Below are 26,590 nucleotides of genomic sequence, written 5' to 3'. Positions count from 1 at the left end.
CCAGATCCCAGATAAATTATTGTTTGCTGTACTAAAGTATAGAGAACTACTTTATAAGTAATAAGGTAAAGTACAACTTGAAGGCCAAAAGTTACAGGTCAACTATCAGAATACGTGTCATCATTATATTTCAGGTGACACAATTTACTCATGAATACTCCCAATAAGTATATATGACTACTCAGATACCTGCTCTCATGTCCTAGGGCAGTGGTCGGCAAACTGCAGCTCGCAAGCCACATGTGGCTCTTTGGCCCCTTGAGTGTGGCTCTTCCACAAAATACCACGTGCAGGCGTGCACATACAGTGCGATTGAAACTTCGTGGCCCGTGAGCAGAAGTCGGTTTTCGGCCTGGGCGAGTCTATTTTGAAGAAGTACTGTTGATATTTGGCTCTGTTGACTAATGAGTTTGCCGACCACTGTCCTAGGGTGTAGATCATGATCTAGTTTTATTCCAAACTTCCTTTTCTAACATCCTTTGCAATCTCTTCTAGCTTCATGGTACATCATCCTCACATTCTGTTGTTGAAATCAGGTGGAAATTTGAAGGATCTGTTGAGTCCTAAGCAGGGCACTATCTCTCATGAAAGACATACAGAATGTAATGTATGGAGGGCTACTGCATCCTAGTGATGCAATGAAATAATCCAATTGTTTTTAAATGTATAGAATTTACTCTCGCTTTCAGAAATTATGTTAGATGATCTGAAACAAAGGAGATTACATTTTATGAATATTTTCCAAAGACATCCTGCTCAATAAATGTAATAAGTCATCTAAGCCTGTTCTGTTCTTTTTCAAAAGAACCACAAATCAAACTGAAAGTCACTTTGACATTTCAGTATTTCATTTTTTTAAGATTTATTAGAAGGTGGGTACACTGTAAATATTATTTTACCTCAGTCTTCCTGAAAAATTCATGTCTCTTGTAAAGGCTTTGGAAGTCGTCCAAATCAATATGCTGAAACTGACCTGCATTATATTGCAGTAGAAAGAGACACTGTTTTATTTATAGTCATCATCTCACACCTATTTACTATTTCCAGTCTCCTGAGAAGCACAGGAAACTGTCCTACAAATTTAATATAGGAGAAAGTATGTATTAGGTAACTTTCTACTTAGGATTATTTTTTAAACGTATAACCTAATTCAACTAAAGAAATATTTATTGAGCATTAACTCTAGTTCAGGTGCTCTTATAAAATAATAACATAAGGCTTAGTCTTTTTTATATACACATTAATTATTTCAGAGGTCTTTACAAAGCTCTTCAAAACTTATTTTAAAAATCTTCTGTTTCCCTTTGGGAAGTTGAAAATAACCTGTTTTCCAAATAAAAGGGGGGCATTATTTCTAACTGACTTCTGGAATTTCCCTCTATAACTGTAGACATTCCCACCTATTGTTTCTTTAAAACAATGCTCCTTTCTGTGTAAGGTGTTGAAAGCCAGGTAAATCACTGATCAACTCAAGGAAGGGGGTCCAAATTGTGTTCAGATGAGCAGTCAGTCTTCTCAAGAGACCCAAGTTGTTTGGGCTGCAGGATCAGAGCAGAAAGGTGAGAACACCGGACATGGCTATCCACCTAACACAGCAACAGTGAGGTAAATATCTAGGGAAGGAGGTAGAAATTCCCATAGGAGCCAAGTCAGACAAGACTTGAGGCTGCAGCATGGAAGAAGAAAGGGGGATCAGGCCGAAGGTAGGAAAAGGGCTGGTGTTGTGCTGGTACTGCCAGAAACGCAGCTGTCCCGCAGTTTCTGGGCAGTTGTTATGCACATGTACCAATGATAGTGGTTTACAGAGGATGCCAAGAGAATGGACCTGTTTATCCGCTAGTCCTTGTTATTGAGTATATGTAGGTTTGGGAAGGAGGGCAGGCAGGGAGAGGGGAGGAATAACTTTTTTTTTAGAATGCAGGAGGAGGAAACTCAACTGAATTTTAGTGAAACTCTAAATAATTTGTATACCTTTTGACTTGGATGTACTATAACTTCATGATTATGTCTACTCCTTTACATCCATAGAAACAGAATTCACAATTATTAGTCTAGAACCTGATAAGGCAGGGGTCCTCAAACTATGGCCCGCGGGCTAGATGCAAATACAAATATTGTATTTGTTCCCATTTTGTTTTTTTACTTCAAAATAAGATATGTGCAGTGTGCATAGGAATTTGTTCATAGGTTTTTTTTAAACTATAGTCCGGCCCTCCAACGGTCTGAGGGACAGTGAACTGGCCCCCTGTTTAAAAAGTTTGAGGACCCCTGCGATAGGGTATTTTCATAGGACACAGCTTCTCATTTTTAATTTCACATGTACAAATTTTTTAATATTTAAAGTTTTTATGTAGATTTAATAAAAATAGTTTTATATACCAATTAACAAATCTTCTCCCATTGTAGATTTCCAGGGAGATAGATTTTGATTGCTCATAACCTATCCTTTATAGAAAAGTATGAAATAGACAACAAAAACATAGTCTCTTTAGTAATCTGGAATAATCAACTTCCCATATACATGAGAACTGTTAAGTGATGTTCATCTTAATTAGGTTTATAAATCAGTGTGAATATTAGCTCACTTATAGATATAAATTAAAATGGATCTAATGTAAATGCATGTCTCATGCTAAGTGAAATAAGCCAGTCAGAGGAAGACAGATACCATATGACCTCATTTATCTGTGGAATCTAATGAACAAATAATTTAATAAACAAAATAGAAACAGAAGGATAGATACATAGAACAGACCGACAGCTCTCAGAGGGAAGGGGGATTGGGAGGCAGGGTGAAAAAAGGTGGAAGTGGGCAAAGGGGAGGATAAATGGGGATGGAAAGAGACTTTACTTTGGTCAATGGGTGTATAATGCAGGATGCAGATGTTCTATTGAGTTGTACACTTGAAACCTTTATAGTTTTATTTACCAATGTAACCCCAATAAAGTCAATAAAAATTAATATACATTGAATAATAAGAAAGAAAGAAAGAAAGAAAGAAAGAAAGAAAGAAAGAAAGAAAGAAAGAAAGAAAGAAATGCATGTCTCCCTAAATGTGATCTGCCTAATATCTTTCAGACTTTGAAACATATTTAAATATAAAATTTCCACAACTCCCATTTAACTGTAGCTTAATAAACAAAGTTCTAATCTAATTGACAACTGGAATAGTAGGTTCTTTCTTGAATAAAAGTTTTCCATTTTGATATACACAATCACTGGTTTGCATGACCCTACAATGTACTTATCAGATTTTTTTTTAATGTTAAAGAAAAATTGTGGTCGAAGAATGGCATTTCATGGTCCTTTAAACTTTGCTACCAATAAAAAGTAAAATATGATCTCTATAACTAACCAAAGTAAGTAACAGGACTCCATTCTCCCTCAATGGCTAACTCTATTTGTTTCTTAGTTTTATGATTTTAAGATTCCTCAGGTAGTAGTTTGTCTTTATATTTGCCTAAAAAATGATTGTAGTAGTTCTCAACCTAGAATTACAGAGAAAAGGTAACCAATTAATGGGTAAAAACCTGTTAAAAGTATTAATTTACATTCTAAGATCCCAAGACTCTGAAAGGCCTATCTAGAAATCTATAAGATATCCCAGCCACTGAACAAAAGTCTTTGACAATTGAACCAGAGATGGTTTAAACTAACTTGATGCATCAAAAGTCCCCATTCACAGAACTAAAAAACACACCAATATTTTAACAACCGGCTTCTTATAACTCATGGTTCTGATAACATGTTTAAGTTCCATGAAATACATTTAACTTTGAACTTCATTGAAACTACCTTACACAGGAGTGTTTATAATTTCTTACATCTGTTAGTCTGAGGAAATAGTTCTGATTGAGGAAGTAGAGGAGTCACTCTCTCCCTTTTTCTATCATCTGTGGATACAATAAAAATATTTCTTCTCCATTGAAAAGCAAGAGAACTCAAAAAGTCTACCAGCTGACATATCTAAACATTTTCCACTTCCTTCCAAGAGATGAAAAACCACATCAGACAGGAAACATCTTTAGATTAGTGACAGGTGAGGAGCGGCACACCAGCCAGCCTTGATTTCAGCGTCGGTGGGCATGCTCAGCACCAGAGGCTACAACTCTGCCTTTTCATTGAAGTGACACACATCATATTATTCCTTCATCCGCACATCACCAAGCAGAAAAGTTCCCAAGCAATAAAACTACTTGATCTCGGTTGAATGCCAGGCTACCCTTAAAAGATAATGTACTAGAGACAGAGATGATGATGATGTTGATGATAATGAAGAAGATGATGATCATGAAAATGATGATGATGAGTCTAGTTTAAGAATTTATTTAGAAAGAAAAATTTATTTAGAAGGAAGGAGAAAAAGTTGTCTCTATCCTCACACTAATTTCTCCAGAGAACAGTGAACTTATTTAGGAGGTGAAAAAAAATTAGCACATTTATTTAGAAGTTCAATTATTTTGATTGCAGCACAAGAATAGGGTGTGGGAAGCACTTTAAGCTGCAGTAGAAGCTGGGTGCTAGAGAAGTAAGAGTTACAAAGGTTTCAAACAAGCCCCTCCCACATCCCCAGGGTGCCCACCAAAAACTCATTTTTTAGTTCCATTTTCTCTTTTTTCCCAACCAAATAAACAAAAGCATGAAAGCTGTAAAGCAATGGCTACTCGGGGTAAATTCTGGAAAATGGGAGAATAAAAGAGTCCCTCATATGAGTTGGGTTTTAGGATTTACCTGCTCTGATCCCAGTTGGCAGCAAAAAGGACTAGAATCTTCCTGCCATAGTGGTCCAGGTTGGCCAGGCCCCCGGGGAAGCCATCCTTCAGTGCCTGCTTGATGCCAGGGTCCGTGGCCTTGAAGCTTTTGAACATGTCCAGGTTCTGCTGCCGGTACTCAAAGTACTGGGCCAGGAGGCGGAAGGCCTCGAAGTGATGAAACTTCCTGGCCCGCAAGAAGCGTAAGATGAAGGCATCATCTGTGCGCAGAAAGCCAATGTCCGGCCTGGTGATGACCATGTCCCTCACCTCCTGGATGTCCTGGTGGAGGGTGTCCGGGTTCTCATTGAGCTCCAGGCGCGCTTTCTCCAGGGTCTCCGGGGACAGCCCGGCTTGTAAATGAGTCATTGTTTTGCTGGTCCCGAGCCTCCCCTGCAGCACACCTGGCCCCTGCCTCCACCACACTCTGGCCTCCAGACCTCGAAGCCGCCTGCTTCCTCTTCTTCACAGGAAATGATTTGTCTTGGTGTCCAATCAAGGACCCTGTTGCTCCCGCCTTCCCGCCGCTTGTCAATGAAGGATATAAACTTCTCTCCCCCGCTCGCCTATCAAAGCGCCTCCACTTCGGTCCCCTCTTCCCTTTCCTTTAAGAGATGCGGACCCCACTCCTCTTCTTGTCCTTTCTCTCACCGAAGACAACACCCCTAAGCGCACCAGCACGGGCCGCGCTGATCTCGGTCCTGTCCTCTGCTCCCCCAAGAGGTGACACAAACAGCCCCCACGCGCATCGCAGCCTCCGCGCTCCGCTGCCTCTGCGGTCCCCGCGAAGGATGCTCCCGCGGGGGATGACGATGGGGAGGCTGATGGATACCGAGCTGGCTCTTCCGCGCTGAGCTCCGGGCGGGGGAAGAGCGTCTTTACCAGAGAGAAAAGGGGAGAAAGAGAGAGAGGAGAGGGGCTTATTTCCCTTGCTGCTTTTCAACGAATCTATTTTTAAAAAGATATTGGTGGGATTTTTATTTTAACTGATTACGATCCCAATAGGTGGAGACTCTGCGGAGAGCTCACCGTCCCTCCGCCCCCCTCAGATACACCCGTGGTCTCCTGAGGCACCAGGAGGGTTTTGGCGGCGTGGGCCCCAGCGGGGGCTCCCCCCAACCCCACCCCCAACTTCTGCCGCTTTCTCTGGCCCGTTATGTCAACGGACTGGCCGCGGGGGCCTGGGGGAGCTCTCTGGGAACGCACATTGCAAAGGCTGGGTGGGGTGAGAGGGTGGAGAATCACAGCAAAATGTCTCTACCTTTCCTATAAAAGCCCGGAGCAAGAGAGGAGAGAGAGCAGCCGGCTCCTACCAGCACGCCCGGAGGCCGGCGGGGACGCTGGCGATGCGGCACTCCCTGGCATCCAGCAGCCGCGGCTCCGGCGGCGGCCAGAGCAGCATCAACTCCTCGGGGTGGGGTGCATCCGGCAGAGAAGAGGGGCGGGAGCGGGGACCCGGGCCGAAGACGCACAGGGGAGCCGCCGTGAACACATGGCCCGCGAGCCGCCCGCCGTCTCTCCCAGCAGGAGGGGTGGGGGTGCGGCGCTCAGGGCCCCCGCAGTCCCGGGCCCTCGCCCGGCCCTGCCATTCTCATTTTCAGACGCGAAGGAGGGGAGCGGGCACGGGAGGCCGGGGGAGAGCAGGCCAAGCGGGCGGCCGCCGCCTTTGTGCGTCCGGAGCCTCCCCGTGCGCCCCGGGCGCGCCCCTCCGGCCGCTGCTGCTGCCGCAGCTGCTGCGGTGGCTCCAGCTGCCGCTGCTCAAAGGGGGACCTGGTGCAGCCCAACTCCTCTCCAAGGATCCCAGCGCCGATCTCGCGGCGACGTCAGCATTCACTCGGCTCGCGCACGCCCTCCCCCCCTCTGCCCGACTCGTTTGGGTAGGAAGCGATTTTTGTGTTATTCCTGTATCCCGAGCCCCAAGTTTAGCCCGCTCCCGGCCCCCGCTCCCCAGCCCGCGACTCCGGCAGGCAGCGCCCGGCCAGGCGGGGGGTTGTCCCCTGGCAGCTTCCCCACGCCCCCTCCCACCCTTTGTGTGCAAGACCCTGGAGTGGCCAGGCGAATAGCTGTTGTAGATGGGAATTCACATGGACACACATCTGCTCGCTCGTTCCTGTAGGAGGTAATTTTGAGGTGGAAAGAGGACGGAAACATTCTGTACTTTCTGCATTCGTTGTTGCAATGTTTAATTTAGAAAAGAAGACCAGAGTGTTTCCAAAGCATTGCGTTGGTGCGTCGGCCTCCGGTGGAACTTATATGAATAGTGTATTTCAACAGTCAACTCTGGCTGCTGCATTCCCATTGAAGGGGATGAAAATGAGCCAGGGGCGGGGCGGGGGGGGGGGGCGTTTGGAGAGGAGACAGTTCTTAGAGGAAGAAAAAAAAATAGACACTCTTTGACTCACTTCTTCTCTCCTAATAAAACAAATATTACTGGAGACATACCCAATTCTTCACTTAGTTTTATGCGCCTGCCCTACACCCTAGAACCATCATAAAGAACAGGAATCTTTAAGCTTGAAATTATTGTCTACTGGTTTGAGGAAAAGGAAATGTTTTCGATTTTCAAAGCACAGCATGTGTTCCCCAGCGAGAGCAGCTTTTGGCTGACGACATGTATAGAACGGGCTCCTGAGTTCAAGTCCACGCAATGCAAAAATATACACTGACTTCTACTAGGTGCGGGGCACTGTCCTGCATCCTATGGATAAATGATCTTGAAGATAAGAAAATATTGTCATTTTTATGGCAATTGGAACCCTCAGACTACAGGAACACACTTTTTGTTGTTGTTCTCATGGCAATGTGGAAAAAAAATAAGTGGGAGGGCAGACCTACATAATTTTATTAATTAAGTTAATGCAAAGTAATGTAGGAACCAGAATAAGAGAATAAATACACACACACAAATAAATATATATATACACATATATATGCATATGTATATATAGTCATTATTCTAAAAAAATTACATTTTAATTGGGGAGGTAAAAATAAGCTTTATAGATATGTGTGTGTGTTATATATGCACTATATATATTTAAGTTCCTCCTAGAACTATGTGATTATGACTCTCCAAAACATTCTGAATGCAGCTGTCAAATAATTTGGTTCCCATTTCAATGTTTTTAAATTCATTTGGGGCCATATTCTAAACATGAAGAAAATTTGTCTCATATCTACTGTTTATATAAAGGGGTGTCAGCCATCGCCAGTGCTGAGAGACAGTTCTCCATGGATCTCCTGTGTTCCCAAGGCACTAACTGGTCTTTTTCCCAGACTCCTTTTCAAGCCTGCATAGTGAACAGCCTTGGAAAAGCCTGGGAAGCTAAAGAGAGTATTTCCCTCTGAACAAAGGGAAGGTTTGGAAGACAGAGCTAGTGTCTCCCTCTTGAGAAAGGGCAAGCAGGCTTATTTGAGTTCCCTCAGTTCAGGGCCACTCTCCTGTAACAACACCCACTGCATGGGCAAACATTACCTGACCCTCTTCGCTTAGGCTTGTGGGAATTGGAGCTCAGGAAACCAGCACAGAATAAGCTGATGCTCATACTGCTTGTTGCACCTGAGTGACAGTCTTTAACCCAGGAGTTTTGTATCTTCTACCAGCATCTATGAAACTGGCCTTGTTAGCTTGCAAGTAGGGCCAAATATCTAATTTTTCAAGGTGCTTAAAAACCAACTGCTTAAATTTGTCCTCTGAGATGGACATATTAGACTATATTTTTAGAAAGAAACAAAATTAAATTAAATTTGTTGGTTCATGGTATGGTGTTACCTATATTTAGTGATGATATTTTTGTTACTAAATTTATTGGATCAGATGGGTTTCAAAGTATACATTTCTATGATACAAGATCTGTATATTGCACTGTGTTCCCACCACCCAAAGTCAAATCATCTTTCATCAACATATACTCCCTTCACCCTCACCCCCTTCCCTCACCCCCTTCCCTCCTCTGGCAACCACTGCTGTTTGTGTTCACTAGTTTCAGTTTTATATCCCACATATGAGTGAAATCATATGGCTCTTACCTTTTTCTGACTGCCTTATTTCACTTAGCATAATAATCTCAAGGTCCATCCATGTTGTCACAAATGGCAGTATTTCATCCTTTTTTTATGGTTGGGTGGGATTCCATTGCATATATGTACCACATCTTCTGTATCTAATCCTCTATGGAAGGACACTTTGGTTGTCTCCATGTCTTAGCCACAGTAAATAATGCTGCAATGAACATAGTGGTGCATGTATCATTGGGAATACATGTTTTCGAGCTTTTCAGGTATATACCCAGGAGAAGGATTGCTGAGTCATATAGTACCTCTATTCTCAATGTTTGGGGAATCACCAGACTGTTTTTCCATAGTGACTGTACCAGTTTACATTCCCACCAGCAATGAATGGAACCCTTTTTTTCACAACCTCTCCAACACTTGTTATTACTTGTCTTGTTGATAATAGCCATTCTAACAGGTGTGAGGTGGTATTTCATTGTAGTTTTGATTTGCATTTCCTTAATTCAGGGGTGGGGAACATCTGGCCCTGCAGGCCATATCTGTTGATCTGGCCCTGCCAAGGCAATTGCAAGCGAGACTCAAAATTCTATAAATCTAGGAGCTTTTTTCATAGCAACATAATATTTAAGTTGATAATTTTATATGGCCCGTGAATGATGTTATAAATATCAAATTGGCCCTTGGCAGAAAAAAAGTTCCCCACCCCTGCCCGAATTGCTAGTGAGGTTGAACATATTTTCATATATCTGTTGGCCATTGTATGTCTTCTTGGGAGAGGTGTCTGTTTAGGTCCATTTTCTCTGCCCATTTTTAAATTGGGTTGTCTGTTTGTTTAGTGTTGAGTTTTATGAGTTATTTATATATTTAGATATTTAACCTTTATCAGAGCTATTGTTTGCAAATATCACCCATTCAGTCAGCTGCCTCTTTGTTGTTGGTTTCTTTTGCTGTGTAGAAGCTTTTTAGTTTGATATAGTCCCATTCATTTATGTTTGCCTTTACTTCCCTTGCCTTTGGGAAGTAAGATATTCTCTACAACCAAGGTCCATAAGTTTGGTAGCTATATTTTCTTCTATGTAATTTATTGTTTAAGATCTTATATTTACTGGGAGGTCTTTGACCCATTTTAAATTAATTTTTAAATTAATGGGGACAAACTATAATGTAGTTTCATTCTTTTGCAAGTGGCTTTCCAATTTTTCCAGAACTATTTATTGAAGAGGCTTGCTTTTCTCCGTTGTGTGTTTCTGGCTCCTTTGCCTAAAATTATCTGCCTGTATTCATACGGTTTTATATTTGGGCTCTCAATTCTGTTCCATTGATCTGTGTGTCTGTTTTTCTGCCAATACCATGCTGTTTTGATTATCACCACTCTGTAGTATAATTTAAAGTCAGGTAGTGTGATACCTCTGGCTTCACTCTTTTTTCTCAGAATTGCTTTGGCTATTCAGGGTCTTTCGTGGTTCCATACAAGTCAGTGAAATTTCTTTAATCAGATTTCCTAAAATCTGATTCTATTTCTTTAAAAGTGACATTGAGTTTTTTTATGTGAATTGCTTTAAATCTGTATATTGCTTAGGGTAATATGGCCATTTTAATTATGTTGATTCTTCCAATCAATGAACAGAGAATATTTTTCCATTTTATATCTTTTATGATCTCTTTTAATGATGTTTTGTAGCCTGGCTAGTGTGGCTCAGTGGGTTGAGTGTTTTCCAATGCACCAAGAGGTTGCTGGTTCAATTCCAGTCAGGGCACATGCCTCAGTTTCAGGCTCAATTCCCAGTAGGGGGTGTGCAGATTTACTTTGTTTTTTTCCTCCTTTTTAATTTCTATATCTAGGTAGTACTACAGATAAGTTAAAAGTTAAAACTAAGGCATTGCCTTTAAAAACATTGTGTTGGCTAGGGGTTACAGATGTGGTTGACAAATTCTCATTTCATCTTAGTCTTGTGATATCACACCTTCACAGACACCAGTAATAGAAAATTGATTCAGTTATTCCCCTGATGATACAAACACTTCCCAGAGACCCTATTAAATATAGTGGAGGTGATTGCATTGTTCTTCTTTCTTTCCGAAAAATAAATGCAATCCTGAAGGTGATTCTATTACATCTTATTAGTCTAACAAGTTTCATTTAAAATCTGAACACATATTATATATAACTTTTTAACATTAAATCATGTCAAAGATCTATATTAATTTTTATTTATTTTATATTACTTTGTTTAATTTTCAAAGTTACATTATACTTATAATAAAGACTAAAATTCTTTCCTAAAATGACATAATTTACTATGCTGCCTAATTCCATGTCTCAGTAATTCCAATATAGTTGTGCAGGTGAAACCAGATTAAAATAATCAATAGCCACCCTAAGGAAAAAACACCCCATAAAAGATCTGAGTGTGTGTGTGTGTGTGTGTAGGTTAAAAGAGTGATGAAGGTCTGGGTGGATGGATATGAGCCCTGCCTATTTCTAACACAATCAGAAGCCATGCACTCACTCCCTGGGTGGCAGTTTGGTATAAGCAACACTAACTCCTCTAAAATACATCCACAGATTTCTCATAGTAAAGAGTCTATGAGGTTGAAGATATTTTAATAAGTAAATATGTGGGAAACTATTTTCCCTGAATTTCCCCAAGTTGTCATTTCTTAAGTGAGTGCAGTTGTAGCCAGGCTTGTCCATGGCAGTGAACAAGCCCGTGACTAAATGTCACCCTGTTGATGATGTCTCGTCAGTAGATAAGAACAAGTTCAGTTCTGCCTCATTGCTCTTGTGGCGAGGCATATAATTTCCATCGTAACTTTTTTTCATACCAACCACTCGAACTGGAATCTCTTTCATTTTCTCAAGAGTGATTTTGTTCTCAGAAGTATTGACAATCCTGTTATTGCCTTGTATCTGTTAATAACCATCTAACAGGGACTGAGTTTGTTTCAATGGAGCATAATTGGATCAACTTCACAAGAGAAGTACATTTTCTACAACATGAAAACCAAATGCATGTTTGCCTTGCCTTATAGGCCCAGTGCTCAGCACACACATTAAGCACTCAAAAGGCCACTAGTAAAAAGTGGTAGAAAAGTATAACTTGTGAAGTTAAAAAAAATCCTGATGTGTCCCATCTATAAGCCAATATTTTAAGTTGAAATGGTCCACATAATATACAAGTAGAATATTGTAGATTGTTGGAAGCAGTTGTCTTTGCCATTTTACTCAATGTGTTATGAATTGGTTTTCTATGATAACTTTCACGGGTCAGCTAAGTCACTTTTTGAAAGTATTTCCCCTACGTTTTCCTTGGTTTGCTTTCTCTCAGGCTACAGTTACAGACACACATGTGCCTTTCCCAAACTGGTTACCCTCTGACTTACTAAAAAAGCCTTGAATCTGCCCAGCTAGTTATGGGGTGATGGATTATTAAGATGGCATTCTTGGTGCTACAAAAAGTGCTTTGAAAATCATTCTAGCAACTCATAGATTGATCCTCACATGAAGTTTGAAGAAAATGTTGTCTAAACATGCAAATGGAGTTTCAGCCCTTTACTAATTCAATTGTTCGTTCACCAAATATTTATTGAGAACCAATTATGATATAATCCTGTATTAGCCAACTCTCCTCATTGCTTCATTTTTAGCTCACCCCTGCAAAATACACTGTAGATAAATGATCTGAACTGTTAGAATAATTTTGCAAATGCCTCATTTTTAGGGTGTTATTGTCAAGGTCACATTTTTTTAGTTTAAGAAGGGAACAGATCTATAAATGTTTAAAAATATATTTGGGATAATAACCGATACCAGTGATACTGTGGCTTTTCATGTTGACTCTGTAACTAAAAAGGTATTATTTTAGCATCCATTTAGGAGCAGTTGAGTTTTTCTCAACCACCCAAAACAGGTTTCTTAATCAATTTTAGATACTGCCCCATGACCCATGGATAAGACAGGCCTTTGAGTTCTGGGCATTCCCTGGAAAGCTTGCCTTCTCCGATATTCGTCCATTTAAGAAAGAGTGTCAGAAAGGTAGAGTGAGTTATAAGAATGCAAGCTGGAATCCTACTCTCAGTTATATTTGTGAAGGTAAACAATTTCCCAACATCAGTACATCAGTGGTAGCAATGAGATGTAATACACCCACACCTGACTATTACAAAGCGTGTCTGCTGGCTCTCTGTAATTAAGGGCTCCCAGTCTGGGCTTCATCAATTGAAGTGAAGCCTTGTTAGTTTCTCTGTCTGATGACAGTTTTCTCTTTAGCAATGTCAGCAGCTACCTTACTTTGTCTGCCTCTAATTGACCCAGCTCCTCTCAACGATCCAAAGTAGGCTGCTTCTGAAGATTCCGGCCCTTCTCAGCTTCCCAGATCAATCAAAGTAAAAGGAACATGTCAACCAGAGCTTCCAAATTCAATGTCATCAGGGACCCAGCAGCATGGTGTCTTAAAATGTGAAGCAACCTGCCGTGGCCGGGTGGCTCACTTGGTTAGAGCAATGTCCCCTACACCAAAAGGTTGCAGGTTTAATTCCCTATCAGGGCACATACCTACCTAGGTTGTGGGCTCAATCCCCAGTCAGGGTGCAATGGGAAGCAACCTATCGGTGATTCTCATACTGGTGTTTCTTTCTCTCACTCTCCCTTTCTCTCTCTCTCTCTCTCTCTCTCTCTCTCTCTCTCTCTCTCTCATCAATAAAAGCATATCCTCAGGTGAGGATTTTTGAAGCAACTTATGTAAGGCCACAGGGAGTGTTATAACTGTGGCAAACTTGGGACTATACTCAGCATCGAGGCATTTTATTTTTATTTTTTTTGCACAATGTGAAGGCCATCAAAGTATCTGCTGGGCTGCCAGTGTGCGGCCTTTGACGTTGACTAATACTGTATGTTCTGTCCACGCTATTCCTCTATCATGCTGCAAACCTGAGATTTTTTAGACCCCTACAGCTTCTTGATGCCCAGGTTGTGCTATCCCACTGACCTCCCCCGACCTGTCACTTTGGCTGCCATACTCCCTGGAACACGGTGTGCTCAAAGCTGCACCTGTACACTCCCTAAGTCACAGCCTCTCAGGACTCCCTTACATTTGACCCACGGCAGACCCAGTCCATAGGACTAAGCTACGAAGCCTGTCCCAGGCCCTTACATGCTTACTGGCCACCTGGTATTCTGCTTTGCTGGTTCTAGTTGCTCTCCTTGTAGCTCCAACTTTGCCTGTATTTGTAACCAGGCACCAGACCTCAATAGCAATTTCTCCAGAAGATGACCATGAACGCTCTGACTTCTGAATGTTCTCCCACCAAGGTGAGAGCGAGAGGCTGCACCTTGACTCCCTGAACGTGCAGCCAGGCCTCAAAACCTATGTACTGCTTCCATAAGATCCTTCAGATTAGCACCCAGAGCCCAACAGCATCTCAGAGAGTAGATTTTCTGGCTCCGTCTTTCTTACTTTATCCAACAAACATTGTTTCTGAGTCCATCAAAATTACAGTTTAAGGGAGAATAAACCTTAAAGAAGCCAATAGGCCTTCTCTTGGCCACTCATCAGATTATGCCAGTTTCCCTCACATTTTAAAAAATGATGGAGAGTCCTGGCCAGTGTTTCCCAGTGGTTAGAGCATTGGACCCGAGTACCTAAGGATCGCATGTTTGATTCCAGGTCAAGACCAAGTACCTGGGTTGCAGGTCTGATCCCCACCCCAGTTGGCTGTGTGAGGGAGGCAACCAATTGATGTGTCTCTCTCACATCCGATGTTCTCTCTCTCTCTCTCTCTCTCTCTCCCTCCTTTCTCTTTCTCTAAAAATCAATGAGAAAAATATCCTTGGGTGAGGATTAACAACAACAAAAATGATGGAGCTTGGTGTTGGCCGCAAGCTGGAAAAACATCCATAAAATATAGACCAGGATATTCTGCTAAGCTGTCCATTTTTGCACTACTTGATTGCAAAGGCTAAGAAACATACTATAAATACTTTTTTACGCCTCAGCAACTTTGCAGCATATATCTATCAAATTACTTGGGGAAAATATTAGAACAGCTGTCACAATGAGGCAAAATATAATAAGACAACAACATCATGATAAGAAAAACCTGTTAGCAGCAATTTTCTCCAATTAGAGTTTTCAAATTCTCTATCGCTAGAACACTAATCACTGAAAATAATATCCCACTTTGCCTTCTGATCCTCTAATCCCCTAGAAGCCACAAAACAGGATTCCAAAAATAGTTTCAAGTTTTCTGGAAACCAAGCTACAAGTGAATATCAAAAGAATTTGATATGCATTCATTGTGGAGCAGGAGAAATAAAAAACTGGTGTTATGATTTCAAAATTAATCAAAGCAAAAAAAATTAAAGAATAAGTGACTTCATAAGACTGTAAAAATTCCTAAAATATAATTTTAAAAAAACCTGAGGTAAAAAAAACAATTCCCAGCCCAAATCTCCAAAATACGCCCTGCTTTATGCAAATGGGTTTACTCACCACACCCTATAATCATTGTACATGTTTTTCCCCATGGCACCCATTACTCCCTGCCCGCAGCCTCGGAGTGGAGCTCAAGTCCAAAATGTGGTCAGACTTCCCAGCAGAGGGAGCTACAAACTTGCTAGAGCTTTCACATCCAAGGCCAAAAACAGTAACACAGCGGTCACTTAGGGCTTGGCCAGATGAATGTAGGGTTGCCTAATTAGGGGGGGTTGGGGGAAACCTCCAATAAATTCGACTTTCAGATCAACAACAAATAAAAATGTTGTCGCATAAGTATGTTTCATGAAATACTTGAGACATACCACAGTTTTTTAAATGCAAATCTAACGAAACATCCTGTATTTTATCTGGCAGGCCTAGTTGAAAAGTCATTGCTCACAAAGGGTAAGAAAGAACTGTGAACAGTAAAAAAAACAGAACCTATTTTATCAATACCAGGATGGAAGCCGGGAAGAAATAGGGGAAGGAGCTGGAGAGTGAGACCAGCCTCACAGGGTGATGGCACCACCCCATCAGGTCAGGTGATCAAATGTCTGCCAGGAAGAGCTGGGCTGTGGGGTGGTGGGGACCGGGAATATGAGCAGGGGATTCGGGAAGGACTGCCCTAGAACCCGCAAGGGTGTCACAGCCTAGGGAGCCCTATCATTTGATTTATCTGTTCTATCTTATGTGAAGGCCTTGAACCTCCGAGGTAGAGCAAAGGCTCCAGAACATTCCTTGGGTAAGAACCCAAGGGAACAGGGTGTCCGAGAGTTGAAGTTCAGAGAAACTCAGTGGATGTTTGAGGTACAGGTATCTTTGAGGGGAGCCCAGTCTTTGAAAGTGCTGTGGGTCAAAGGACCTGGAAACAGAGCAGGTCCAATGCTGATTGCATCTGCAGGGAGAGCCTGGGGGTTCTTGAAGAAAAGGGCTGAAGTTTTAAAAAAAAAATTTTTTTTTATTTTATTGTTTAAAGTATTACAAGTAGTAGTACATATGTCTCCTTTAGAGTTTTACTTATATTGACTTCCAAACACCTGAGACAAGCCTGTCTCAAAGCAGCTACATGTGTGTGTTGATTTGACGTTTTGTAGTTATGAGACTAAAATACTTTTTTCCAAAAGAAAAAAAGGGGGCCTTTCTGAGCCTCCTAAACTATATTTTTGTTTCAAAAATGGTTAATAAATCAAAATGTAATTCAGTTATTTTTTAAAAAGTGGGGAAGTAATCTGGTAAAAATAATGACATCTTTTTATGAATATAAAGTTGAAACATTTTACTTTGAACACTGAAAACCATCTCCATGAAAGATCTAACATTCCTGGCTTACAGAACATGTCTAGCTATACTCCGTGACATGTTAATGTGGCCACAGTTATAGTAGTGGGTGAGAGGAATACCAGGTGAAGGAGCACTGGGTCATGTGTCGCTAGAATAATGCCCCGCCTTTTCCTCCTCTCATCTCACGCCTCTAGCCCAGCGCCTTGGCTGGGACTGCCGTGACTCACGTTTATAAACGGCACACCCTTCCCACCAAAGGGACAGCATAAGCCACAAGGAAGACTGCTGCTTCCCCCTAAGAGGATTAACCCCAAACATCATGCTTAGCACAAGATATTCTGAGAATAAGAAATAGCAGGAAATTAGGGGCATTAGTCAAAGCAAAAGCTTTAGCTTATTTCATAAGCTTTATCTTTTACTATAATGCCCAGACTGTCTGGGTTACATGAAAATTAACTTAGCTGATGGAGCTTAAATTATCTTCTAAAGTTTATTTTACTACACTTGTATGAGAATATATTTTAAATTGTTTTAAAATTGAGCATTTCTTATAGTGTCAAATAATAGATCAACATTATACTAATCCCTATTAGTTGCCATCTTCCATGAAAATGACAAAATGGGATTATATTCTTAGAAGAAACATTACCTCTTACAGAGGACTCACCAAATGTATAGTATTGGGAAGTATTCAGGTGAAAACAGAGAGATACATCAGAGGGATATCATGGGGTTTTTAGGAAATTCGACACAATCTTATTTTTTAGTATGTATGGTAGATATATTGGGTTCCTCATAATATTCTATCTGACTCTATGTCTTAAATGTTTCATAATAGACTTTTAAGAAAGAAGAAGAAATCATGTTGCTTCGATCACATGCATACTTTGATGACCTTTATATATAGGTCATCACAGGTATGTGATACATATTGTCTTTAGTTATACAATCACCACCTTCTCTGATGTTTCTATATTCATTCAATTACAAATCAAAGAAAAATATTTTGATGTTATCAAAATGGCTTTGGATTTTTAAAATGGTATCACTTACAGGGTTCTTCAACCTCATAAATCTTTCTACCACCCTCTTTCTTCTTCTCTCCTTTAAATTTTTTGGAAAAGCTGTTTAAAATCACCAACTCTGTCAAATGGGTACTAGCCTTATTGAGGTGATCACTTTGTAAGATATAAAAATGTGAACCACTATGCTGTATACCTGAAATTAATACAACATTATATGTCAACTATAATTGAAAAATAAATAATTTTTAATTAAAAATAAAATGTTTACTCCCTGGCCAGAGTGGCTCAGTGGTCAAAGCATCGGTCCATGCACTAAAGGGTGATGGATTTGCTTCCCAGTCAAGGGCACATACCTAGGTTGCAGGTTTGATCCTGGCCCTGGTCGGGCAGCCAGTTGATGTGTCTCTCTCACATCAATGTTTCTCTCTCTCTCAACTCTGTCTCTTTCCCCTCCCTCCCTCCTTCCTTTCCATTCTCTTAAAATATCCTCAGGTGAGGATTAACCAAAAATAAAATAAACTTTTAAAAAATAAATATCTTCTCTTAGTCATCCTTCATTCACCCTCTACCATGCTCTCTGACTTGCTCCATTAGAGTTAAAGTTAATATCCCCATCTTTTTTGTCTTATTATCCAGTTATCTTTAAGTTTCTGTGATCTGATGTTTGTTTGGTTTCTCTCTTTTGAGCCCACTTTTGCGCCATTTTCCCTTGATGTTTTACTCTAGCCTATTTTTGCCCATGTCTAATATCTTTATGTAGAGATTACTCATTGCAGCAGTACGTGGACTGCTGATTGTATCCATACAATGGAACACCAGGCAGCTATTTTAAAATATAAAGTAAACCAGTTGCAATCATCTGGAAAAAATTAAGTTGCACAAAAGTAACCCAATCTAGCAATAAATATTCAGAGAGTAGGAAAAGATAGAGGAATATGCACTAATCTTTGCCAAAGGTTGTTTAGTGGAATGGATTATATAGCACAGTTAGCTTCTAAATTGTGTATTTATATCATTGTAAATTTTATACAAATATACATTACTTTGATGGCTGTAAAACATGAAAGAGAAAGTGAGATATAGGAAAATAGACTTTGTTGTGTTGTCAGATTGATTAAATGATATAGCATTTGGCATTGTCTGTGGCAAGCCTACAACAAATGTTAGCTATTGTTATTACCTCACTGCACCTGAGTAGCTTCATTATTCTTCTCCCAATTCCAAAATGTTGTGTTTCTCAAGGTTGCGGGGCAGGTCTTTCTTATCACTTTATATACCTCCTGCCCCCTCCATGCCAGTGACTCACGCCTCTCTAGCCAATTACTCTGAGGAGCTCCAGACCCCCTTCCACAGTCTCTAGCATATTTTTACTTGTAGAACCTTCAGGCCAAGAAATGCAACATGAATAAAACTGAAGTCATCATCTTGAGCTTCTATAAGGACTCTGCCTTTGGGCTCCCTATCTCAGGGAGTGGTACCATCATCAAGCCATTGCACAAGCCAGAAACCTTAAGGTCAACCACTGTTATGTCACTATCCTTCACAACCAATCTCTGGCACAGTCATTTCTCCCCCTTTATCTCCATCCATATCCTTCTAGAGCCCATCCACATCCATCCAACTCCGTGCCATTCCCTTGGTCAGGCCCTTTATTATGTCTGTAACCACCTCGTATTGGTCTCATGGCCCCAGCTTTAGAGCATTCTAACCCATTTATTCAAGAAGCATTTATGGAGAAAGTTTATTACCAGTGGGGAGAAAAATAAGTAAATTTGGAATCACAGCTCTGTTTCCACCTATTTCATATAATATCATACAAAAGTTATTCACATTCCATTTTTAAGAACATAAGCTTTTTTATGCAATGATGTTATCAGATGATGATGATGTTATCAGATGATGATGATGATGATGATGATATGATAGTGATAGTATAGGGAAGGGGTGGGTCTTGAAGACACATAGTAGATAAAAATCAGCTTAGAGTGGGAATGGGTGAGTTCGGGAAGGTTTCCTGGAGAAAGTGACATTTGCACTTAAAGTATGACTAGGTATTGATTGGACAAAGAGGAAAAGGAGAGGTATCCTGGGCAGAAAGCACTATTTTTAATGTCCTGGAGACCAGTCTTCTTAGCATGAAACATTCTGCTCCAATGTGGCTGAAATTTGGTATCAGGGTTAAAGAAACAAAGGCAGATCTCTGTAAGCTGTTTTAAGGTGATCAGACTCTGTAGTAAGGAGAATGGAAGCCATTGCATGATTTAAAGCAAGAAAATCACATAAGATGATCGTCCTGTCCAGTGATGCCAGCCCCTGCCTTTCAATCAGAGTGAACTTTGTATCTCCTTCTTAAGACCTTTCAAATAGATCTCTATCTCCCTCAGTTTAAAGTCCAGGTATTATCTGGCACTGGCTTACTTCTCTACTCACTTCTCATATCATTCACTCAGCTTCAGAAAAGTAAATCTCTTAACACATCCTTAAAAGCAAGAATATCATGCAATCTTCTTACTAAGGCTTAGCACCCTCTGTTCCACACTCTGTTCCCTAACCCTGGTACATTCTTATTCTATCCCTCTTCACTGTTGTGGTAACCACTGCTAATCATTCTGGACTCATCTTGAAATCAACTTCATTATACAACCCACCCACCTCTGTCCAAGGCTGATCCATGCTCTGTACTGAAAACACTACATAATAACTTATTGTATTGAATATCATGTCCCAGTGTAATTTTCTGCTTTCTCCTTTTTTATCTTGCTTCCTAGTGTGCATAAGTTGTGTAAAGTTAGGGCTTTATCTTGTAGGAATGTGATAAATATATGTTGAATTAATTGTAGGAATGTGATAAATATATATTGAAAAAAATAGCATTTGGTTTTCTTGTTTAGAGAGTATACCAGGTTTCTCAAGGAATCCAAAAGCTCAAATAAATATATCAAAAATATTATAATAACAGCAATCTATAACATGTAAGAAATCGCTTTATAAATTACATGTTAGAAATTCCATTTGTAGGAGTCAAGAGACAAGATATTAGTTATGTCTTTCTTACATGTTATGCTATTAAGTTAGGCTATTTTAAATCTTTTAACCACTTTTTCTTTACTTGTAAATATTGTTAGATGATTTCTAACATTTCTTTTAAATTTAAAATTCTCTGTTCAGATAATAACATTAAATGTAAATTAAATCTATGTAAAGTACAAATGTTCCCTACACTATTTAACTAGCAATATGGTTTGTTTACTTCTATTCAGTTGTGTAAAATGGAGTAAAGGAAAAAATATATATCTCTATAAGGCATCGGGACTTGGCTAAATATCTTTCATACTCTTCTGATAAATTGGTTTGTTTTTGTGATTTTTGCTACCGAATGGAAAATGTAATTCTTAAATAAAATTTAAGTGAAAGACAATTTGTCTTGACTGTAAACTGTGTCTTGCAATTCCCTCAATCTACTCCTTCAATCTACTCTCAGTGATTCAATTCTAATCACTATGATTCAACCTGAGATAGAAATTCACTTATCAATTGAATGGTCTTTTTCTCTGACTCTGTGTGTCTTATTAGTACCATTTCATGCATTACCTTCTTTGTTTAGAACAGTGTGAAAGCTGGCATGGAGGATTTAAAATGTTACTTTTATACTTCTTCAAATGAGTATGATTTAATGTCAGTGCGTTGCCATCTGGCTATAGATCTAAAATTCCCAGTTTCAGATGAACAAGGTACTATCACCTTTGAGAATCTATCCACAAACTGTCAGGGCCAAATGAAAAGCAATTCATCACCTGAGCATACTGACTGTCTTAGAATGGGCATTGATTAGGTACCAATTAAAGCAAACATGACTCACACTGAATGGAAATCGATTGACTCTGTCTGTAGAGTAAGCATGATCCTCCCCTTACTCTCTGGAGAAATGGAGCTATGAGCATGGCTGGGGAGAGTGACATGCTCCATGTGTCTGACAGCGCTCTATTAGAATTCCGGAAAACTGAGGATGGTCCCAAAGAATGTGTGGCCAAGGAAACACCAGACACAGGCCTGCGTGCATGCCCCACCCCTCCCACCCCCCACCCACCCCCTGAGCTAGCAGCTCTCCTGGAGAGGGACCTGGAGAGGGAACACTGCAGTGAGGACCCCAAGGAGTTCCAGGGTTTTTCTGAGGAGGAGGAAGTCGGCACTAAGGGGAGCACCTGGGTGAGGGGCAGAAAGGCCCCTTCTCCCACTATCGCGAGGTGGTGTGTGTTCCTCAGGTAAAGGATTGAACTCCACGCTTTTAAAGTGCTGCGTGTTGGTGTATCCCTCACCATCCCTTCACAACAGTGGGAATTTCACAGCGGGTCCTCCCAACGCTGTTATGATACACTCAAAGATTCCCCAATAGCATTTTTAAAACAGAAAAAATAAATGATCAGGTTCTACATGGTGTGTTTCATAGCATTAGAATGATGACAGCAAAGGCCTTACGTCTCGTCAGCTCCATTTATTAGATGCTGTAAACCTTTTATGGTTTACACAGACAATTGAGTCTTGCAGTGTGATGAAATGAGCAACCACCCTGGTGCCTGACAAAGCTCTCTGGGGCATGTGAATTCAGTAAACTTTATCCCAATCCTGAAATGGCTGCTTTGACTAAAAGGCTGACTATAATTCTATTTCCCCACAGAAATTATTGAAGGTATTAAACATAGTACATTTGGAAAACTGCCAACTATAACCTTATTTTCTCTTATTTTTATTTGTAAATTTTTTTCTATTATCAATAATACTACTACACATATTATCAATCTTCCTTTGAGCTTACTGATAAACAAAAGAAAGGGAAAATCTATGCTGATTGTTTTAGACTTGATACTTGTTTCTTTTTTATATTCTTCAGGCTCTTGATACAAATGACAGCCCACCAGTTCAATATTTTGGTTTCTTTCCCACTCATTTTTTCCTCTATCCTCACTTATTTATCCCTCAAAGTACTTGTTTTATTCTAAAGGCGACCATTTTTGCCTGTTTTTACCTATGACAGGATTGCAAGCTCTTGAAGGGCTGTGCCCATGGCATTTTCATCTTTGCATTTCTCACAACAACAACAACAACAACAACAACAAAAACTGGTACTCTCCAAAAGACAAAACAATATTTTGTGTCTAATTGAACTGAGTTGAATTTAGTCTAAAATGATCATTTAGGGAAAAACATGATTGTAGTCAATCACTGTGGTTACCATGAATAACCAATGGTCAGCAGGAGTCCATGGAGAAGATCCATGTAGTCCCTGTCAGGAGGCAATGTGTCTTCAACACACAGGCTGTAAACAACACACAGGATGCAAAGATCTGACCTTTAACCTAAGCAGTAGTGTGCAAAGCATAGCACTTTTCTTACTATTACTACAAAGTAAAACTATCTGTCAATTATGTGGTGCTCTACTGACAAAAGACTAAAATGTCAAGTGATCTAAAGGTATATTTTATATACACTACTAGTGGCCCGGTGCACAGATTTGTGCACATTGAAAGGAAATTAAACTCTCTGGTTCTCAGGTGCATCACCCGAGAACCGTAGCTGCCAAGTCACCGCAGCTCGGCAGCTCCTGTGTTGAGCATCTGCCCCCTGGTGGTCAGTGTGTGTCATATGTACCGACTGGTCAGACGGTTGGACCATCACTTAGCCTTTCATATATAGAGAGACTAGTGCCCCAATGCACGGATTTGTACACATTGAAAGGGAATTAATTAGAAGGTGGCCAGCGGGGCAGGACTGGGCAAGATGGGCCAGACACTCCTTGGAGCCACTCTCCCATGGTCCCTCCTCAACCAGCCACACCTGGGGCAGCACCGTGGCTCGGAGGGTGTCTGCAGAGTGAGCGGGGTCCCTCTGACAGGTGGGGTCCCTCCACCTGGCCTGTGGGGATCAGGCCGAAACCAGCTCTCCGACATCCCCTGAGGGGTCCCAGATTGGGAGAAGGCAGTTCTCAGGTGACGCACCCCAGAATCAGGCTCCCTCCTCACTGGTTCCTGTGTGCGTCACTCAAGAACCACTGCTGCCAAGTCACCACAACTCAGCAGTTTGGGTGTTGAGCGTCTGCACCCTGGTGGTCAGTGCACATCATACCTACCAGCCGGTAGGATGGTCAGATGGTCACTTAGCCTTTTATATATATAGCTAATCCTATTGTTGTTTCTCAATAGCTACTTGCTAATTGTTCAATGTCAGTTGAGCAAAATATTTGGTAAAGGGACTCAAGTTTATATTTGTTACACAATCTTGTACAGATGTCTAAATTCATTTTTTACATGCTTGTCTTTCCATTTAACACATTTATTTGGTGCTTACCATGCTGAAGGCTCAATAAAAGATGCTTTAATACTTTCTATTTGAGGTTTATGAAGGCAATTTGCATTCTTTATATATTGCATCCTTATAGCAACCCAGTGCCACATAATTCAGTGCTCAATAAGTTTTAGTTCCCTCTCTGTCCTTGTATACTGAGACCCAGCATTTCTTTCTCCACATACCCTTAAACTTACCAAGGAAAGTGCTTGCTGTTTCGTATGTCTTAAGGTAAAAACAAATAAATTTCACATAGTTCTCAGGAGGAAGAATACAATTTCTCCACCAGGAAATTTTCTCTTTTGTTCCCAGCAACAAGACTAGTCTAAATCCCTTATTAATTCCCACCCTCACACCCCAGTTCCAATTTTTCTATAAAATTTTAAATTTACATGCTTAAGAGAACTATTGTTCATTGTGTTGTTTTAAAAATGGGGTCTCAAAACACAGGATCCAGAGCTGAGAGTTCATGTTTCAGACCAGGAAGAGTGTTCCCCCAGCAAACGCTACAGACCGTATTTGGGCAGTAGTTTTTACATTAAAAAAAAACAAAGGAGAATGGTACTCACAGAGTAGGCACTGGACCAGACCACTGGGTTTAAATCAGCCAAAAATATATAACTGTGTATGAAAAAATAGTGGGAGACTTGAGGTCCTGCAGATGACCATTTATAGTTCAAGGAATCAATTGGCTCAGTCACCTCTCCCTCTCAAATTGTGATTTAGACCTCCATCTTCTTTTCATAGACACCTTGGAGTATCAATCAGATGGACACTACGCTAGGTAATAAGCTAGATCAGACTTAAACTGATACAATACAAGTTTAGTGGTTGATGTCCCCTTGAGAAAGATTTGTGAATTTATGAACTATGTCATTTATGTAGTTTGTAGTGTCATTGGATAAATGACACCAATACAATGTGTCCATTGTGTAACATAGAGAAGATTTTTAATTGTGTGTGTTGTCAGGAAGAGTTTAAACTCCCTCACAGCTACTGACAAATTGTTACTGAAGAGCTGGCTAGCTCTCATATAGCTCTACTATAGATTGTGGCACTTGGAACAGATTGCCAAAGACATTTCCCCTCCCAACTTAACACACGTCACTGACCTTCACTTATGGATTTAGCTTCCTCCAACTTGTTTTCACTTCTCCTACCTACATTTTCTTTTTAAACAAAAGTTACACTATTTTAAGCAGCTCAATGAAGCATGCAGTTTGGGATTACATGTTTTCAAGCAATATTGACCACGTTCCTTTCTAATCCATCAACATCCATAGCTTTTAAAATGGACCAAGACCCCTGTGGAAAAGAAGCATACAAATCTAACACACTCAGTTCTGATTCAATAGGAGATTGCTGCGCCCTATGAATGACTGTGCATTGCTAATAAGGCCCTTTAAGAAGTTTAACTCTGTGAGGCTGCTTAATCGTAACTCACAAAGGACTGTGTACTTGTCCTGCATGCAAAAGCTGTTTCTGTAATAAATTACTGATTTATATTTGTATCGCTTATTTTACTCTGCATCATCCCTATCTTCTAGATTTCTCATATAAGTATGCCACTTTGGAACAAATGGTTATAATAAGTTAGTAGGTAAAGAATTAATATAGCTTTAAACAATTTTACATTAGCTTGAGAATTTATTAAATTTTTTAATTAAATTTTTTAGCACAGGCTAGGTTGGAAAAAAAGTAATAAAGAAATTATAAGCCACAGTTCCTATTTTTAGAATTTAGTTGACAAAAGAGAATAAAAGTTGTAGAGATATATATGTATTTACATAACATAGATATATGTATTATATAGAGTTATATAGAGCTATAGTTATATATTATATAATTATACATAATTATATAGTATATATAGTTATGCAATTATATATTATTTATATATTATATAACATGCTTTAAATATGCATCTAGTGTACATGTAATTAATATTATATTTACATATATAGGTTTATATATGTAAACATATATATTACATATATACATTTAATATACAATATGTTGTTTATAATAATACAATTATATGATACAGTACCAAAAGGAGTTGTTTTATTTATCATTCAACAAACATTTTGAAATAGAACAAAGATTGACAAACTTTTTCTGCAAGGAGCCAGGTAGGACATGTTTTAGGCTTTGAAAGCCATACAGTCTCTGTTGGAACCTTCTATCCACAGTTCTGCAATTCACAAATAAATGGGTATGGCTGGACTCCAACAAAACAGCAGTTCTTCCTATAACCTGCCTGGCCTCTTGTTTGCTCACTGTCATCACTGAACCCTTGCTTGCTCATAGGCACAAGGACTGTATTTTCAGCCACCACAATCCATGGCACTGATTTAGCCCAGTGATTGGGAAGAGCATAGTCTCTGGAGCAAAAATGTCTCCGTTGAATTCTGGTTCTTTTACTGACTTTAAGCCAATTATTTAATCTCTCTATGACTCAACTTCCTTTACCTGTAAAATAATCATACTAATCGTATATAACTCATGAAGCTGTTTGAAATAGTTCATATATATTTAGTTTAATATGTACAAAATGCCAAATTAATATTGAACAGATTGAACTGTCTAAAATAATAGAGCTATACAAAGAAATAATCCAACAGAAGGCAGATAAGCATGAAAAGAAATGTATATATATATATATATATTTATATATATAAATATATATATATGTATATATAT

General features: G+C 39.9%; 1 protein-coding gene across 1 annotated transcript in view; it reads right to left on the bottom strand.

Moving 5' to 3' along the window:
* CLVS2 (clavesin 2) overlaps positions 1–5,621 on the bottom strand; it is a 59,059-nt gene extending 53,438 nt beyond the window's left edge. Inside the window, exon 1 of the mRNA XM_023754208.1 lies at positions 4,733–5,621. Coding sequence (XP_023609976.1) covers positions 4,733–5,121 — 389 coding nt within the window. The 5' untranslated portion in view covers positions 5,122–5,621. The remainder of the gene's footprint in view (positions 1–4,732) is intronic.
* Between the last annotated feature and the right edge of the window lie 20,969 nt (positions 5,622–26,590).

The sequence above is a fragment of the Myotis lucifugus genome, unplaced genomic scaffold (genome assembly GCF_000147115.1).
Source record: "Myotis lucifugus unplaced genomic scaffold, Myoluc2.0 scaffold_57, whole genome shotgun sequence".
NCBI classification, from domain to species: domain Eukaryota; kingdom Metazoa; phylum Chordata; class Mammalia; order Chiroptera; family Vespertilionidae; genus Myotis; species Myotis lucifugus.
The sequence above is the reverse complement of the archived record's forward strand: the minus strand, read 5'-3'. Positions and strand labels throughout refer to the sequence as shown.